Raw genomic sequence first — 18,434 nt, forward strand, 5'->3', positions numbered from 1 at the left:
ATACTTCTCCAAATGGAATCTTTAATTACCATTTTGTTAGGTGATAACATTTAACATTAAATGAACCCATCACTTCCCCTCATTACGCCAGCAGATCTCACTCGTACCACTCGTCCAGTACCAGTGGAGTGGTTGGATGCACAGGTGCCGCCAGGCGGACCAGGAACTTGATCGTTACCATGTAGAGTGGGATGTTCTTAGCCCAGGCCTTGCAGTGGATTTTGATGTTCCGGTTGGGCGGAATGTTGCTAAGCTGAACACCGATGATGCGCCTATAGCGGGGATCCTCCTTGTAAGTACCGCCATCGTTATCCGAGGACTCGTTCAGAAAGACATTGCCAGAGGTGAAGAGTTCTACGGCATCGAAGAAGCGATCCGGAACGTAGTCAAACTGAATGTTCAGTCCCGGCTCCATAACCTGGCAAGACAACCAGATGCGGTTTAAGCGATCCTCCGTGCCCAAGCCCACCACATAGTCGAAAAGTTCATCCGGAGCGTAGTCGGGCAGCGTCAAGGCGTCATCGTAGGTGACCGCCTGGAAGCCCAGTGCCTGGGTGATCTTCAATAGAATGCAGGGTCTCGAGGTCATATAGCCCCAGCTGTCGTCCAGGTTACAGCCCATCATACGCTTCATTCCTATGAGACCGTATGGATCCATCACATGCGACATCTCGCGCCGAATGATACCCAGCTCCTTCTCGTTCCTCGGGCTCCACACAATTTGCTTCTCATCGCCCACAGGTTTTCCGGGCGCGGATGCTAACCCGGGGAACTTCTTGGATCCCGGCATATCCGGTAATATGTGATGCTCTATAAGTAGGAGGACCAATCCGGTCGCAAAGGCGCCCAAAACCACATAAAATATGGTGAGGTAGAGCAGCAGTTTGATCAGGCGACACGCGCTCATCTCGGGCTCCGGATTGCTGGTGCGGATGGAACGCCTGAAGAGGTACTCCGCCACCCGCCGATCCCGCCGGCGGCGAAGGCGTCCCACTTCGTAGGGGCCCGAATTGATTATCGCGTCGTTAGGCATGGCATCATAAATGTGTCCTAAATTAGAAATATGTGAGGGATTTCAAAAAGCTAGCTTCGCACTTACCAATGTTATTTTATTTTCAAGAAACAAAAGCCGTCTTTTTCTTTTACGAATTCCTAAGGAATATTTAAGGCCCCATAAGTTCGCAGTTTGGTACATGAAACGTATTTTAAACAAATCAAGAAGTAAAAACAAAGGTTTTATATTATTTGCAAGCTTTTACTTTTGTATACCAAGGCAGGCTGGTATTTATATATTAAAAATATATATTAAAAAAAAAACGCGCCATTCTGTCGATATCGATAGGCGGATTGCTGTAGCCCTAGTTTCCTTGCCTATCTTAGTATTTTCACGCAACTACAACACGGCCATACTAAACTTTAAAGCAAAATAAGTGAGCTAAAATGAGCGAAAATGTGATTGCTGCTCCGCTTAGCCGAATCCCGGGCACCAGCCAGGCGAAGGAGAAGCACAGCAAGGACCTGAAGACCCTCACATATCCGCAGCTGCTGGAGATGAAGGATAGGCAGTCGCACTTTCTGTCCTTCAAGTGAGTTTCGGCCTCAACCTGTGGAGCTTCTTCTGATATTTACCATCTCCCGCTCCAGAAAGCGTGTGCATCAACTGCCTGACAAGGGACAGCGTCTTCAGGAGTCGTACGAGAAATTACTGGCCGAGATCAGGAGGCGGGATGAAGTGGAGGAGGCAACTCGAATGCTGAGCGGGCTCAATATTGCCGAAAAGGGAAAATTAGCGCTCAACAACTTGGAGTGGAGTGGCAGAAACATGGACGAGGGCGCCCATGTGGACGACATTCTGGACAGCGATGATGAGGTGGAGATGGATCCCCTCAAGATTATAGCGCAGGGAACGATGCACGAGAAGAAGGTCACGGTGATTCCTCCGCCAACGAGTCTTATTACGGCAGATGATCTGGTGGATATTGAGGAGTTTAAGAAACCAACCGACTCCCCAGATTCGGCTTTGGCAGGACATAGTGACACCAGTTCCCTTCCTGCCGAGATCGTAGAAATAGACGCCAGTCAGGTGGCCGACAAGCTGCGCAAGGAGCTGCCTCCCGATCAGCATGCTCTCTACCTCATTGATAAGACCGAAACAAATGTGCATACTTCTAGAGAAAAGTTTATGCCATTCCGCACCACTAAGTCCAATGTCCACGATCCCGACAAAGAGCGGGTGCGCAAAAAAGGCAAGCACTGGGAGATAACGGCAGCAACTCCGCCACTCATCCAGCACAAAGAGGCCCAGTTGGTGCCGTTGGCCGAGTCGGCAGCGTTACAGATGGATTACATGCAACGAGTTAAGGTAATTTCAGTTCTTTGCTGTACAGAATGCGATGCTTAATCTACATCATTTATAGGAGGTCCGCATTCAGCAGGCTGAACAGCGGCTGGCCCGGCGTCAAGAATCCCGACTCGGACTTGGCCTGCCCGAGGAATCCATTCTGAAAACCAAGGAATCCTTCCGCAACTACCGTGATCCCCAAGCCACATTTCTCATCGAAGGTAGGCAAAAAGCCAGCGAAGCGAATGAAGTGCACGACCCCACGATTCAAGACCGAGGAGTAGCCGCTAGTGGCATTCAGTACACGGTGTTTGAGTAACCTGTGGACAGAGCATGAGATAGAATGTCATTTCTGCTGTTCGATATTCCAGAAACATTGTAAACTATTTATTCGCGTAGGCAACAATTACTAAATAAGACTGCATACATAACTATGTGTATACTCTGTGGACACCTAGATCGAATAGAACTGCGTGGCCGTGGAGGCTTGTAACTCGATTTGGCCCATCTTGAACTGCAAGCGCTGCAGCCATTTGAGCAGAGCTTCCGACTTGTACGTTTGCTGCTCCTCGTAGTCCGGTGCATAGTCCCTTACGTTCTGCAATCGGACGTGCAACGTGTCCGAGAGCTGAGTCTGTGAGGAGAGAACGGGGCTCCACATTGGCAGCAGTTTGCCCAGCACTGTGGAATTGGTGTCCTTCAACGCCTCCAACAGACTAAGGAAGTGCAGGTTGACCATCTCGGACAGCTTGGAGTTAGCGCTCTGCGTCTGGAAGTCCAGCGGGGTCTGCGGCTGATCCTTATTGACTGTCGGCTTGGCGTGGGACACCAATTGCAGGATGCAGGGCGTTACCTTCGCCCAGAACTCAAAAAGAACGCCCAGCGTGCTGCCCTCCGCATTACTGTTGGTGTTGTGGGCCATCTGCTCCAAGTATACCGTCCACAGTTGACAAAGAGTGAACGCATGGAATAGCGAGGACATGTGCAGCACGGAGGTCTTGGACTGCTCCGCAAATCCGGCAAAGATCACCTGAATGTGATCGGCAATGTGGCAGGAGGCTTCCTGAGGCACCGGTTGCGAATAGGTAACTCCTTGATGCTGATAATGTACACTGGCTGCAGGACCGGTTCCCTGACTATTCTGCTGCGGCATGGGCGTAGGAATGCTATGCGTCTCCTGACGCCGCTGCATCAGAGCCATGTGAGTGAGGGAGCCAAGTAGCAACCAAGACAGCAGGCGCATGTGACCCACGCACTCGGTGAACTCCTTGGGTCTACGTAAACGATTGTTCGCATCATTTAAAGGAGATGGTAATCCTGATCTGGAACTTACCCTTGCTGAAGGGACGATGGAGCATTGTTTAACCAGGGAAGGTAGCGAGACACTGCTTTGTTGTCCCTCGAATTACCACGCGACATTTCCAGAGCCAAATATTGGGCCACTGCTCCCTTGAGGACTCCACCCAAAGTGTCTTCACCCAGTCCACTGCTCGTCTGGCCGTTCTTGAAGTTCTGGGACAACATATTTTAGTAATCAATAATTCAATAAATACGAGTATGTTTCCATCCTACCTTAATCTTGCTGAGCGTGTGAAAATCGGCCAGGAAATCAATAACATCGTTGATATACTGCCTCAAGCAATCCGCAGAATTGGTGGTCATCATGGGAGCCGCGTCAGGCAAACCAGGAGCAGCACCTGGAGGCAGAGTTCCGCCAGCATCAAGGAGCACAAAACCAATAATGGTGAGTAGATTATGGTCCGGAATATTGGACTTGAACTTCAGAGCCTGGACGAACTCAAAGATCATTTGACGACACAGCAAGTTCTTATCCCGATCCTTGCTGAAAGATCTAATGTTCAGAGTACACAGCTCGTATAGCGTTTGGTATTCCAGGTTTGTATGCTGGACACAATAGGCCATGATCTTGGAGTACGGATCAAGCAGCGTTTTCGGAACACAGTTGAGCCGCAAGGTCGCCGCCATGATGTCCAGCATGTACTCCGCATTGGTTAGACTGGGCATGATGACGATTACTTGGCGAAGGAGCGACTCCATGGCCTGCATGGCTTGTGACCAAACGGCTAAGCCCACGCCCGCTTCCGTGGGGACGCACTGGAGATTCAAATACTCAGCCATGTTGCGGAAAATCACCGGTAGCTGGTCAATGGGTAATGCCTTCTTGGACGTCAGCGACTCGCACACCATGTAGATGGGACTGGTGGAGTTCAAGTCCTGGAAATCCTGCAGCGCTTTGGCAATGCTGCGAAAATGGTGGTGACGGACTTTCACTTGATGGAGAAATTGGCGTTTGGTTATTATAAATAACTTTATGTTAGACCAATACTAACTTTTCATTTGAGTTTGGAACACTTGCAAGAAGATTCCATTTGGTGCCAACTGGTGAAGCACGCAGCGGAAGAACTGACAGGCAACCGCCTGGGCACTGCTGGCCAAAGGTGGACCATTCTCGCCTTGCCAGGCATGGGTGCTACTTAAGCAGATCCTAAAATAAAGGCAGATAATGGTAGTCTGAAGATGCAGTTTTGAAGTGATGCAAGTGATGCAGTTACCGTGAAGTCATGGTAAGAATTTCGGGCAGGAACGGTGCTGCCATGGCGGGTTCTCGATGAATAAAGGTCCCTAGGATTACAATGAAGATGCCAATCTCCTCATCCGTGTACTCCTCAATGTGGGCACCGCAGTCGGAGCAGCGTTCCACGATGGTGTAATCTCCAACACGACGAGAGCTCTGCGGAGTCAAAGATTAGAATGTATACCCAGATATGTACACAGATTTAAATGACTCACACCACGAGGAGCATGAGGGGTTGAGTGGATTCCATGCCCATTGGAGGCCTCCGCACCGATGTCATCATCATCATCGGGCTCGGGATCCACCGGCTGAAATGGAGGCGGTGGCCAGGAACCAGCAAACCGAGATCGAATATCCGGAATAGCATTGCTGTCCACATTGAAGGGAGCCAGTTTTTGACGAGGACGCTTGATACTATTGCTGGTGGTGAGCCCGTTACCTTCGGGAGCATTTTGTTTCAGGTCCTGCTGCACATTCTTGAGAATGGAGGTGTGCAAGTCGGCAGAGGGCTGCGATGGAAGCTGGGCATTTGGATTCGGAGGAGATTCCAGGGCCACCTGCTTTATAAGCCGTCGGGGAGAGTTCGTCCTACTGCTAGGAGTTACATCATCCTTGGTGCTCTCCGACACATCAAGGCTGTCCTGCTTGAGATGACTGATGTCCGGCAGGTTCAGGCCATCTCTCACCCGCTCCACTAGGGTGGCCACCGTGTCCTGCGTTCCGATGGGCAGGAGACGCTCCGGAGTGGGAATCTCCAAGGCAGCAATGCTCTTGGGTGGCGGCAAGCTCTGCATGCTCTCATCCATTTCTTCCCTCGGATTGGGCATCACGCTCATCTTGGACAGTGGTGAGTCCGGCGAGCCGTAGTTCTTATCCGTGCGTCTCAGGGATTTGGTTTGCGACTTCTTTTGCCGCGAATCATCCGCCGAGGAGCTCGAGTTTCCGGCACTGCACTCCACAATCGTCTTATGTCGTCCAATGGGCTTGCTAGTAGCCGTCGAAGAAGATGCCTGCATAGCAGCTGGAGCACTTCCCCCACCGCCATTTCCGTTTCCGTTGGCCGATCGACTCCCACTACCGCTGCTGGATCCTGCTTTCCTATCCACTGCCGGAGTCATGTCCTGCAAAGCGCCCAGTGCCTTTAGGTGATTCGTAGCTATGGCGGCGAACATCTTCGAGGTGGAGGCGGCCGCATTCTCCAGGGACTTGTTGCGCACGGTCACAGCGCGATGAACATCTACTGGTGGACTAACAATCGCCGTCTCCGTGGTTTCCGCGCCCACCAAGGGGGTGACGATCATGCGAACACCCTCCTGCAAACTGTGCCTGGTGTGTGTGGTCACCAAAGTCTCACTGGTAGTGGTGGCCTTGATTTTGGTGGTGTACGTATCGCCGACCTTGGTGGTGATCATGGACTTGTGGGATTTTGTGGATTTCTGATTTGGATAAATCTAGCTAAGTATTCAAAGCATAACCTATAATGTAAAGTATTCACCTCTTCGGTGTATTCAAGGGCTCTACGGTTGCGTGGCATGACGTCCTCGAAATGTATGGTATCATCAAAGGATCCCTGCAACATAATATACAGATTATTTAACTTATAATGCATCCCAAGACTGAAAACCGACCGGAGCACTGCTTCCGTGTAAGGTGCTATCCGAGAGATCGCTTTCCGGAATGGCCACCAGTTCGGATTCCGTTTCATCTGCATCTAGGCTGGAGTCGTTGTACTTGCGGAACGCATGCTGCAATTTCGGAGTGAAGGCCACATTACCCTTGCTCTTGGAGGCGGCACTGGTTCCCTCCGAGGGAAACATTGGACTGGCCGGCGGACTGGCCTCTTTGTCGTCCGGATCCGTGCCAAGCGAGGGCTGGCTGACGTCGCGGGATCGAGCAGCGCCACCCACGCCCTGAATGTCCAGAATGGTGGTGGTGGGAATGCGTCGGCATTGGTGGAAGTGGCCCCGCAAGCTGTTCATGATCAGGCGGATGCCAGCGATGACATATCCACTCAGAGGAGGCTGGGTGTACGAGTACTTGTAGAGCACCACCAGCAAGGAAAAGAGCCAGTTGCGACGCGGATACTGCTCCAGGTGCCACAGGGAATAGTTGAAGACTATGTTCTGGTAGGATTCGCCCGAGGTGCTTGTCGGATTTGGCGCATAGAGGATGATTTGCATGACCGAGGGCATGATGAGGCCCCCGATCAAATGGTTCTGGTCCAAAACCTGCGGCAGATTGGCCAAGAACGCATTGAAAACGGCCGAAACCCTATGGAAAATGTAGAATATTATTTACCACGGCATTAACCACTCGAAATGTGTAATACCTTAGTGATTCCGGAGTGGTATGGAAGGTCTTGTCGATTTGGTTGTGACCGAGCAGCAGGAACAGGTGCTTGAGGACAATATTCTGGGTCTTGGTCATCGGTTTCTCCTCTGACGGATATGCCTGATCCGTGCGGGACATGAACTGCATCAGCATAAAAACCAGCAGGTGAATGGTTTCCCGATCCGACTCCTCCAGTTCCGTGATTCTCGAAAGTAGTCCAATGAGATTTTCGTCGTTCAAGCCGCCCAATGAGTGGATGTGACCATCTACATAGGAATTAGAGCATATGTATATTTTATAATTTAGGATCTCTACAAATTGCATTTCCATGAAGGGGAAGAGGGAAAAACACCAATATCTTTTTGATTTTGTTTTTTTTTTTGGTCACAGCCACATGCCAATTCCACAATTAGATTGATTTTGCTTATGTTGATTTAAAATTTTGTATGAATCTTGTATAATATACAGATATGTCTCTGTTGAGTAAGAGCCAATTTCAGTTCAATTTCAACTTGTCGAGGGCAATTCAAAGTATTGAAAGAGAGACGGGTGTAGGTGGAAAGAGTAGAGTTTTCTTATGTAGAGTGGACCGCGATAGAAAAGTTAGCATACATACCAGTTCGAAGGGGAACACACTTAAACGACATTTGTTATGAAAAGCAGAGTAACACACAACAGAACCTCAGCTGGATAATACAGATATAACACTTATGTAGAACAGTGTGATGCAGATAGATCGATGGTGAGTGGTGAATGGTCAATGGCGATGCTGTGGATGTGGTAGAACATGCTTTATGTTTGGGATGGCAGGGTGTGTCTAAAAATGCAGTACCTCTTCATGCTTAAATTACAGTTCTTCGGAAACCACTTTTAGTTCCTTAATTATTTTCATATAGAAATTCAATTCAGAAGAATTAATAAATCAAAAACAGTAATAAAATAAATAATAATAGGAAGTTAGAGAATCAAAATGTTTCTATAACAAAAATTAACAAATAAGCTGAGATCGTGCCAATTCGAATAAACTAAAAACTAGTTTCCTAACTAGTACTTCTCCGATCTTGGTTGTTCTGGATGATAATGCGAATGGTGTTTACACACTGACTAAGCCAAAGCAACACCGAAAATTGGATACACCACTCACGAGGATGGGGTTTCTAATTGGTGTGCTAATTAATCATCATTATTTGATACAAAGGGTTTCAAATAATGTAAATGTATTCTATGAAAAGTAACTTAATAGTTCGTGCACTATTTTCGAATGTTTAAAACTGAAAAAACTAAATAAAAAATAAAGGAAAATAAATAAATAAATGCCTTAGTCTACGCAGCCTAGTGAGTGGTGTAGGCATTTTGCTAGAACACCGATCATCAGACACCACCGAGGGGAGGGGATTCACAAAACGAACTGACACAGTGGACACTCGTGCTCTAGCACCTACCTGGGTTCGCCGCGCTGCCGGTGGCCGCCGCACCCGAGACCTGAGGATGCGGATGTGGTGCGGCATCACAGGTGCAGTGCATGGGGAAGGCCAGACTCGAGGGGCTGGGACTGGGGGCCGGCGGCGGGGGCAGCAAGTTGGGAGCCGACGGATGCTTTTGGAAGTGGGAGTGAAAGGAGTGATGGGGATTCGAGTTTCCCGTGCTGCCTCCGGCTGTGCCCGATCCTACCGCCGCTGCGTCCTGGCCCGGATGACCAAGGGATCCGCCCAACGAGCCACTCGCTGCGGCAGCGTCGGCGGCCGCCTGGGACCGGAGCAGTGTTTCCGCCTCCTGCAGCGTTGGCATCGGGCTGTGGTGACTGGGGGGCACACAGTGCACCAGGTACTGGTGGCTCTGGCTGTGCGTCGAGACTAGACCGGCCGAAGTGGTGGCGGTGGTGGCTAAGTGTGCACTACTACCGGCATGATGATGCGGATGATGGTGTGGATGCGGGTGAGGGTACGGGTACGGGTGGTGGGCATGTGGGTGGTGGTGGTGGGTGTGATAGGGAAAGGCCGTGTGCGCTGGCTGGTGGACGGGACAAGGCGGCGGCTTGGGTCGCGAGGAGCTCGCTGCCGCTGCTGCTGGGTTCACGGACTGGCTGCTGCCAGAAGCCCCCCCACTACTACTGCCCAGGAACTGACCCAGTCCGAAGCGCGAGGTCTTCCGCTTGAGAATGGGCGCTGAGACCTGACGGCTGTAGATCTTCTCCTTCTCCGGAACTGTACGAAAAGAGGATAGGTATAGTGAATACATATTAGAGAGTTTGAGATGTTCGTATTGGTTGTAAACTCACCAAACTTGCTGTCCTGTCTAGGAGCCATGCTGGCTGGCGCGGACATGGTTCGCTTATAGGGCCACTTCGTGCCGAAGGATGCGCTTAGCGTCTTGGCCATGCCCCCACTGGTGTCCGACTGGCTGAGTGCCTCCCTCGCCTTCTGAATCTTGGCCGAGAGGGCCTCACTGCCGTTGTCCGAGTTCCGCAGATCCCGCAGGTATGAGATGTCGCCGCACTTCTCCAGATTGATCTGTGCCTCCACAAAGAGCGTGTCGAATCGGTTCAGGAAAAACTCCCAGCCGAGCATTTTGCGATCGGAGAGGGAGTTGTGCAGCTGGTAGACCGACTGCAACACCACTGGACGGTCCACGATGAAGAGGTCGAACTGGGACTCCAGGCAGAAGAGCAGCGACCGAATTGCCGTGTCATGGATTGTCCCAATGTAGAGGGTCGCCCGCTGCGCCACGTACACATTGACGTCGTCCATGCTGGCGATCAGGTGGCAAAAGGCGGTGGCCAGGGCCGTCTGAAGACCCACCTCGGAGCGCAGGGGAGTGGAGTCCATGAAGCGGGTAATCACGGTAACTCGCTCCACTGCCGTGAAGCGGACGCGCCAGTCCGTGTCGTGGAAAGCCTCCTGCACCACACGCCAAAACACATCCGATCCGAGTGGCAGCGTGATGCAGTGCAGCAGCAGCGGCACGCCCACCTGGCATATGTGAGAGTGCTCCGCGTTGCACAGCTCCCAAAGGCTGGAAATGGTGGGTTGTTCAATGGGCTACTGCAGCATATTTCCTGATAAGCACTTACTTCTTGATCAGAAGGTTCTCCTGGCACCAGATGAAGAAGCCTCTTTGCTCCCTCGCCGCCTTGGCCAACGCATCGCCATGTAAGGCCATCGTGTTCAGGCACTGGAGGACGTAGTACAGGATTTCCGGCTTCTTGATGGTAGGTATTTCCTTTGGAAAAAACAGGATTACGAATTAAAATACAAGTATTTATTTATTTATTTCCTACCGTGAGCAGTTGATGGATGTACTGCAGTGGCTGGGGCAGCGTATCCAGGGTGAACTTGAACTTGCCCACAGAGGTGTGCCAGAAGTCGTCGCTGTCCTCCTCCTCCTCGTCGTCCTCGGATCCGCTCCCGTTCTCCCCGCCGCCACAGGCCGCCCCGCCATTGGCACCGTTCTCACCCATGACCGAGGCCTTGGTCACGCTGACATTGGCGCTGCCCACGTCCGCATCGGAAAGGGTTATAGAGCGGGCTATGGCCCGGTCTGTGGGCAGGATTGAGGCCAGGTCGAGTTGCTCTGAAACTGTTTCTACCGTGGCCGTCATGATCTGCATGAGACAAAGGAGGCGGGATCAGCAAAGGGGCACATTGCCATGGATGCGCAACAGGTTTACATCGTATATACACGTGGTTTACATGGTGTGTACGATATGCTACATTCCTTTGACAACACATGTAGACAAATGCAATGTTCGGGAGGTTTTGACTTTTTGTTTACACTTACATATCCGTCTTAAGATTCGTTTAGGTAACAAGGTAATTTACATCAAGAACGATACATACACACGTAAAATTGCATAAATTTTGTTACATCTTCTGTGCATTGATGTGATAAAAGTAATATTACAATTTATTTTTTATTGATTGGAGGTGGGGGAGGCAATTAACTGTGACAGTGCTGTACATTGAACATGCTCTTCAACAATGATCCATAAAATAAATGAATTAAGAGTTAAGTGAATAAAATTAGCATGGAACGCAATATTTACATGTTAAATAAGATATGTAAAATCGAGATTGACTTAAAAAAATGTACATTTATAACTCGTTTTTTCGATTTTTTGGTCGTTTTACGATAATTTGTAATTTGTTTTCACACACATACAAGATACTTTGAGACACAGTAGTTGAATAAAATTATTAAAAAACTAGTAAAGAAAAAGTTATAAGGAATCTATGACTCGGATCGCAATGCTATTGAACTAGTAAGATAAAAAAGCTTATCTTTGCGTATTTTCTCTAAAAGGAAGTACTGTTTCAGGTGTCGTGAATTATGTTATTCAGTGAAATCTGTAATTATCAGCAGTAGAATAAACTATAAACATTAAATTAAATTAAAATGAATTGTCACTAATTTAGCTTACAGTTTCGTCATTGCTTGAACCTATTTGTCATCTATAATGCCTCTAAGGTTAACTTTAAGAGGATGTCTCTATAGTGCTTGTAGTATTCTAGGACTGAAGTATTCATAAATAAAATTTTGAAAGAAACGATTACTTCTTAAGAAAAACTAAAACTTAATCAATTTCACAAAAAACACTCTGTACATTTATTTACACACGAAGAGTACGATTTGTTGACTGCACATAAAAAACTATAGATATTGAATAACGAATTATACAATTATCGGATCGCATGGGTGTTTAATAGTTGGGAAAATGATAAAACTTAAATTTGAAACAAAGTTGTATAGCTTTTGTTGGTTGGGTTGTTTGTCTTTTGTTTGGTATTTCTTTTTTTAAGAATGCACAAAGTACCTCGTCTGTGGCGTGAACTTTTCTCAATTCATTACTATCAACTGAATGCCCATTTTCGTTATTCTATAAAAAATATATGAAGAAATGAAAACGTTTGTATAATCGTTCGACAATTATCGAATTTCAATTTTTGAAATTAAAACGTTGAATTGGAATTTGTGTAAGGAAAGCAAAAGTGAATCGAATAGAGATTATGTGTCGTTTAAATGAAATAGCTCGAATGCTCACTTTAACTTAGCATTGCTTTGTTGCTGTAATTAATTATTTGAATATTTATAGCAAATATATAGAATATATATGTATATATGGGGTGTTTCAAAATACCTACAATCAACGCATAATATTTTGAGTTACATTTCTTTTTCTTTCGATATTATTCTTTCTTTTATATTGTTTGTAGTGTGTAAAGAACTTTAAATTCGAGTAGGGTCGTCAATAAAGGAGTGACAACTGAAGAACATAATGTGTACGGTTCGCATAGCTTATAATCGAAATACATACGGAACACACGTGGGGCATGTGGACGAGCACTCCGCCAACGGAGTGCGGTTCTGGTTGGGGCACGGCCACTGGCACAGGACCTTTTCAAAGAGAAGTATACAGGGGGATTAGAATTGGAGCGGCACAGATCGGAGGCGAGTCCAGCTAAAAATGAAGTTCGCTTAGTGGTGAACATACAACTGTTTGGCATTCACAAATCATCAACCATGCATGCATATAGAAATCCTACAGGTGTCATTCGGATAGGTAGAAAATAGGAGTTTCGGTGAAAGAATCTCATGCAGACTTTTGAGCAAGTGATTACATTACTGCCAATCGGAATCGGGTACTAGTTACGCGTGGATTTCCCGGTTTTGAAATGTATGCGAATACAACGGAGGGAATTAAACTAGGCACTCGTACTGCCAACCGAAAATCAAAGATCGTATAAAATATGTGTGGCTTCTGTGCATTTGTAGTGTTGGATTGAAAACTCGCAGACTTGTGTTATATTTTTGGGAGCACTATTGCCGAACCGAAAGGAAATCGATCTGCAGCAAAACAGAACTGAACTCTCTAGGGGCGGTCAATCTACGGAGGTCAACTAGATATAAAAGCTTGGATATTCTAATATTCATATACTCTAGTAACGCTAAACAGAGATAGAGAGTGGTGTGGAGTGTGCTTGTGGAGGCAAAGTTTCTTAGAGTGATCGAGCGAAACTATTGTGTCTTTTTCTGTTGTTCGTGTCGTATGGCTAAGAAAATATTTTTTTTTTTGGTTTGTTTGAGTGAAGTAACGAAATGTTTCAACAAATGCTTTATAATGTAATGTAAATTTGTTATTTGTATTTTTGATTTTTTTGTAACGAATGAAAAATTTTCTTGTGGTGCATCACCTGCCATTATAATAATTTTTCCATCGTCTGAAAAGAATTGATCTAGCTTAAAGATATCTGATAATGATTGATAGATTTTAAATTTAGTACGGTATTAGTTTTGTAGTATTTCATGAGTATATATTAGTTATTTTTGGGCATAGACGAGAAGTTTTGGAGTGTGAGAGAGACAGACAGTTTCGTACGCGCGGAAGAGGGTGCGAGCGAGCGAGAGAGAGATAGCGTTAGTTATGTTATTTTTGTACAGGCAGACGCGGAGTAGAATATGTTAGAGATAGAGAGAGAGAAACAAATATACATATTTATGTAGAGAGAGATAGCAAGATAGACAAATAGTTATGGCTTAAAAGATAATGTACTGATGAGATCGGGATGAGGGTATGTTTTTCACGAATGATCGTTTAGATGGCTGTTAATTCATACTGCTGAGATTGTTTGATTTAGTCTGAGGATTGTTTAGTTGGGTCAAGTTGGTAGTTTACAAGGCATAGCAGTGCAGGTTTCTAGTTGTAGGTTGAAACAAAGTTCGGTTTGCGTTTAAACGTGGGTTTAGGCTAAGTTAGGTTGTTTATAGGGACGCTCGACGGGCGAGTCGCCATTCCATACCATTCGCCCAAAAAATGTAATATATTTTATATAGACCAGGCTCAAGTACTGTCTACATTTAGCTACTTTTTGGTGACGTTTCACTGCTTTACTGTTACGGTGGTTAGTTTATTCATAAGTGGGTAGGTTTTGGGTGGGTTTTGGGGAAGAAACTTTGGTGGGACTTTAAAGACGGCTTATGATACAACGGGGGTTCGTTTAAGGGTCTTGAAGTAAGGGAAAATGGGTTGAAAAGTCTGGAGCGTACCTGCAAATCCTCCTAAAGGCCCCAAGGGAATGGGTAACGGAGCCATCGAGAGAGAAACATCTCGATCACGGGTCTTTTCCTTGTCGGATTCGGGTGGAGATTTCCGCGAGGACTTCTCCTCCTCAATGATGTCCTCGATGGGAACCTGGAAGGTCACTCATAAGAAAGTAATGCTTGAAGTTAAGTGGAGGATTTACATCTGGTGGCCGAACTGGATTCAAGGGGGCCATGAACTGGACCAACTTGGTGGCTAGCTGATGCCACATGATGGAAGCCTCGCAATAGGCACACTCTGCCACCTAATAAATTAATTTATTCGTTGAATTTAATGAAATTACTAGAGTTCAAATGGATTTACCAACCTTTAAGGCGCAGACGTGACTACTGAGGCCCACTCGAGCTGCAGTTACCATGCACTTGATGAGCCTGGAGACGTTCTCGCAGACACTCGTGTGGATGCCCATGTGCTGCTCCACGTCCTGCAGTTCCATTTGCTTCAGAAGGATGTCCAGCATGAGGATGCAGCAGGTGAGGTTGTGCTCAGCATCCGTGGAGAACTCCGTGTGACGATTCGTTGGCGCCTCGTCATCGGAAATGGCAGACGTATTGCCAGAGTCATCCTCGACAACAGGAGCTATTGAATGAATACCAAATGCATTATACTTGTACTTAGTGATAAAATGTTAGTGAAAATATTCACAAATTGAGCTACGCCTGGGTGGATTGGCCATATCCGCCTTGGTCTCCTTGCTCTCCTTACACGGCGTCTTGGGAGCCTTGGCCAGGGACTGAGATTGGGCATCCTTCTCGCGCATGAGCTCATGCTGGATGCCATATTTCATTATGCGAACACCATCGCCGAACATGGCGAACAGCTGCACCAGTGGGATAAGGATCTCGAGCTTGGTGAGGATCTGCAGCCAGTGGAGCGCCTGCTGCTGCACCTTCGCCGTTGTCTTCTCAAATCGAATGGCCACAAAGTTGTACATGGTTTTGGCATCAAAGCCCAGGGGGGACATCTCCGGATCGAGGATCTTGCTGAGCACAATCTTCAGCTCGTTCAGTTCCTTCTCGGCCACGTCGTTGGTGATGGCCTCCATCCAGTGGGGCATCACATAGTCCCAAATCTCGGAGGTGATGACCTCGTACGGCACCAGGCAAATGAGCCGCTGAAGACCTTCTTTTAAGTGACTTGTTCGCGATGCCAAGGTCTCCCAATGGCCTCCAACACGGGCATACTCCGGGGGATGTGGCAGCAGGCAGGAGATGAAGACGTTGTAGTGGATACGGCAGATGTCCTTCAGCCAGTTGCACACGTGATCAACTTTGAGCTTCTCAATGGTACTTTCCACTTGTCCGGCAGCTAAACAGAAACTTTGATGCTCCCTAAGTGCACAAATAATGTATCATCTTTACATACCATCATACGAGTACGCGGTCACATGAAACCAGTGGAAGAGCATGCTCAGAATCCTGCCCAGAACTTCCACGGGAGTATCTGCAGTAGGAGTGCAGCGACCCACCAGTAGCCAGATACCATAACGTCCCAGTCTCTGACGCTCCTCCAGAGAAATATTGTCTGCCGTAATGCCGGAGCCATTCTTCTTGGACTCGGACGACAAGGACTCCTTGCCGGGCTCAAAGTTTAACGGCTTCGCCTCGCGCAGAAGGCTCACCACCGACTCCACCATGTGCATCTGCATCTCTGGATCCATCTGCCAGGCGGGCTGCAGACTGCGATGGACCACGTGATCGCCTCCTCGCCGGGAATTGTGCCTATTGCTGTGGCACTGGCTGCAGTACCGGATCGGGTGGTTGCCATTGAAGCTGGCACACTCCGTGGAGAAGCAGATGGAGAAGGCCGACTTCTCGTTGGAGCGGCAGTTCTTGTTTTCGCAGACCATCGACACCTGCTGCATGGGATGCAGGATGTCGCCGAACTCCAGGCTCCCGTGCTCCCGATGAATCTCGTTGGCGCACTCGATGCACAGGTAAAGGGGCGGCGGACAGTCGGGGGCGTATGCGATGCTGATGCTGTGGTCGTAGCACACCTTCGCCGCCTCCGCGTTCCCGGAGTTCGGGCAGTGCTCCCTTTGGCAGGTGAAGGGCACCAGGTCATCTAAGAATATTAGAATATAATTATATCACATCCTGTTTTCCATGTAACTGGCAATTGAATATGAATTTCTTTTAACATGAGATAGGAGGAATAAGATCTGAAGGGTCTAAAGTAAATTGAGCTCACTGGTTAGCTTGGAGAGCAGAACTTTGCGATCGAATAGATTGGCGTTGAAGGCTGGCCAGTAGTAGAATAGCAGCTTAGCAGCCGAGGTTCGGGAAACAGCGGTTCCGTAGGCCACAACGCAGAGGATGTCCTTGACCACATTGTGCTTAAGGGTCATAAGGCACTCCAGGAGCTGGCAATGGTGAGCTGGATTGTTGGAGTACTGGAGCACCATCATGATGACCGACGACACCGACTGGCAGGCCTGACATTCCTGTTCGTCGGAGCTTCGACGAGCTGGCCATTACAAACCAAGGTATATAAAGCAGTTTCTATGTTCTGGGGCAGTAGCACTACTCACTTATAGTAAAGGGCAAGATATAGTAGCATAGAGCGTTGATGATGCATTGGTGCAACGCTGGTGGTAGTACTGATATAGTAGAGCTTACAAGATAGGGTAGATTATCGATAAGATCCTTGTCCAGGAAGGGAAGGATGCAGCTTAGGCACTGCAATAGAGCTTTTCCGAAGACTGAAAATGAGAATAACACCCATTGGAGTATTAGGAGTACTAAGATCCCTCAGGCTTAAGGTATCTTACCGATTTGGCCGTACTGGATGCAAGGTGCCACATCGATGAGCATTGTAAGAGCATTGTAGAGGTTGCCATACTCGAGATTGGGATAGGCAGACATGCGAGTGGGATCTTCAAGAGGATCGCGGATAAGCTCGTGCGGCGAGGTGCGCACATCTTTAAGGACAGCTGTGGACAAAGGTTAGTAGATATAAGTTGCTGGTAGGGAAAATATTTAAAAGGCCAAAATAGCAGATAAAACAATATTAATACTATAAAGTTGATACCATAACAGTATTTATAGCCCTATTTCCTATAAAAGCACTTACTTAGTAGAGTTTGAGAAAAGTATTTGATATTGTTAGCAATATCGACGCCAGAGGGCGCAGGCAAGACGTTGTGCAGTAGACGAACGTGGTATTCATGAAGGGCTCTCAGTTTTGCCTGAACTGAAAGCAGAAAAGAGTCCTTGAGCAGCCGAGGAAGCTGAGACTTCTGGGGACAACTTACAGGCGGCAGCGCGAGTGCCCATGTTGATGAGTTGCACCTTGAAGCTGCCAGTCATTATATCAGACAAATCCTTCGCATTGCCGAAACTGCTGCCGAGGGACTTCGCATTCTGCAGTAAAGTAAAAAATTTGAAAATATTTAAGACTTGACGCCCAGAATTACGTAATGCATCGCCCAAAAAGATGCGACCGTTAAGAAAGCGCAAACTTCAAAGAAAACACGGAATTTTCATGCAATCCGCGTGCGAAACGAACTTGGGTTAATATTTTTGGCAAAATTACCTCGAAATTGGTTAGTTTTTTCAATAGATTTGCAATTTTTTACGGGTTTTACAGCAAGCTACGTCCACGAAGAAAAATCTCTATAACTAAACTGAGTTTATGGTGTGTATCTGTGCAAGAATTTTGTTCTATCTGTTGGACGCCCGTCGACACCCTCTTTGCCATTTTGCCTTTTATACAGGCTAAAAGGGAAAGATTGAAGCGGTTCTAGTGGAAATGCATTTCAAATATATTTAATTATTAAATGTGCTATGTTGTTTGGTATATTTTTTTGTAAATGTGAGGGAATTTGAAGAAACTGGAGTTGTGGGGTGGGTGCTTGACCCACTTTTACCACCCACCCTCGACAGCAGCCCCAAGAAACAGCTGTTCGGAAGTAGGACATGCGCATATCGCGTGTTTATCTCGCATTTGCCGCACTCACCGGTCGGCTTGCAACAAGTGCTTGTTTTGGTCTGGCCAATGTAAATATTTACTATTTCAGCCGGGTCCGGAGTGTGCGCAGATTGTGCTCAATGTTGGTAAACAGCGCGCAG

At 47.5% G+C, this 18,434-nt stretch overlaps 3 protein-coding genes across 6 annotated transcripts; 1 reads left to right on the top strand and 2 right to left on the bottom strand.

Moving 5' to 3' along the window:
- Nucleotide 1: 1 nt before the first annotated feature.
- LOC6553957 lies at nt 2-1,355 on the bottom strand. The gene is made up of 2 exons (XM_001979516.3): nt 1,100-1,355; nt 2-1,050 (listed from the first exon to the last, which is right to left on the bottom strand). Exon 2 carries the CDS (start codon nt 1,031-1,033, stop codon nt 98-100), a length of 936 nt encoding a protein of 311 aa, XP_001979552.1. The 5' UTR covers nt 1,034-1,050; nt 1,100-1,355; the 3' UTR covers nt 2-97.
- On the top strand, nt 1,337-2,772 carry LOC6553818. The gene is made up of 3 exons (XM_001979515.3): nt 1,337-1,586; nt 1,645-2,362; nt 2,418-2,772. The coding sequence occupies exons 1-3, from the start codon at nt 1,441-1,443 to the stop codon at nt 2,658-2,660; spliced, it is 1,107 nt and encodes a 368-aa protein (XP_001979551.1). The 5' UTR covers nt 1,337-1,440; the 3' UTR covers nt 2,661-2,772.
- LOC6553817 (protein unc-79 homolog) lies at nt 2,702-18,233 on the bottom strand. 4 transcript variants are annotated; one of them, XM_026977566.1, is made up of 28 exons: nt 17,899-18,233; nt 17,618-17,726; nt 17,437-17,556; nt 17,135-17,296; nt 16,895-17,065; nt 16,555-16,830; nt 15,730-16,428; nt 15,010-15,672; nt 14,672-14,943; nt 14,507-14,608; nt 14,310-14,454; nt 13,457-13,513; nt 12,580-12,659; nt 12,079-12,141; nt 10,546-10,869; nt 10,339-10,487; nt 9,547-10,280; nt 9,395-9,472; nt 7,267-7,534; nt 6,566-7,208; nt 6,433-6,507; nt 6,221-6,373; nt 5,153-6,142; nt 4,915-5,093; nt 4,693-4,847; nt 3,914-4,632; nt 3,675-3,853; nt 2,702-3,615 (listed from the first exon to the last, which is right to left on the bottom strand). In XM_026977566.1, the coding sequence occupies exons 2-28, from the start codon at nt 17,670-17,672 to the stop codon at nt 2,796-2,798; spliced, it is 8,331 nt and encodes a 2,776-aa protein (XP_026833367.1). In that variant the 5' UTR covers nt 17,673-17,726; nt 17,899-18,233; the 3' UTR covers nt 2,702-2,795. The 4 variants fall into 4 exon arrangements, with proteins under 4 accessions (XP_026833367.1, XP_001979550.2, XP_015009683.1 ...); XM_001979514.3 differs by having other exon boundaries at nt 5,153-6,373; nt 8,711-9,472; XM_015154197.2 differs by lacking the exon at nt 13,457-13,513 and having other exon boundaries at nt 5,153-6,373.
- Between the last annotated feature and the right edge of the window lie 201 nt (nt 18,234-18,434).

Source organism: Drosophila erecta, unplaced genomic scaffold, assembly GCF_003286155.1.
Source record: "Drosophila erecta strain 14021-0224.00,06,07 unplaced genomic scaffold, DereRS2 tig00000000-arrow-pilon, whole genome shotgun sequence".
In the NCBI taxonomy this organism is placed as follows: Eukaryota; Metazoa; Arthropoda; class Insecta; order Diptera; family Drosophilidae; genus Drosophila; species Drosophila erecta.

Bases quoted from the DNA above. Each gene is read 5' to 3' on its own strand.
- LOC6553957 (XM_001979516.3), bottom strand. From the start codon at position 1,033: ATGCCTAACGACGCGATAATCAATTCGGGCCCCTACGAAGTGGGACGC.
- LOC6553818 (XM_001979515.3), top strand. From the start codon at position 1,441: ATGAGCGAAAATGTGATTGCTGCTCCGCTTAGCCGAATCCCGGGCACC. The intron at 1,587-1,644 runs GTGAGTTTCGGC...CTCCCGCTCCAG, and splicing joins TCGCACTTTCTGTCCTTCAA to AAAGCGTGTGCATCAACTGC. The intron at 2,363-2,417 runs GTAATTTCAGTT...CATCATTTATAG, and splicing joins ATTACATGCAACGAGTTAAG to GAGGTCCGCATTCAGCAGGC.
- LOC6553817 (XM_001979514.3), bottom strand. From the start codon at position 17,672: ATGACTGGCAGCTTCAAGGTGCAACTCATCAACATGGGCACTCGCGCT. The intron at 17,297-17,436 runs GTAAGTGCTTTT...CTTTGTCCACAG, and splicing joins CTTTTCTCAAACTCTACTAA to CTGTCCTTAAAGATGTGCGC. The intron at 9,473-9,546 runs GTGAGTTTACAA...CTTTTCGTACAG, and splicing joins TAGACAGGACAGCAAGTTTG to TTCCGGAGAAGGAGAAGATC.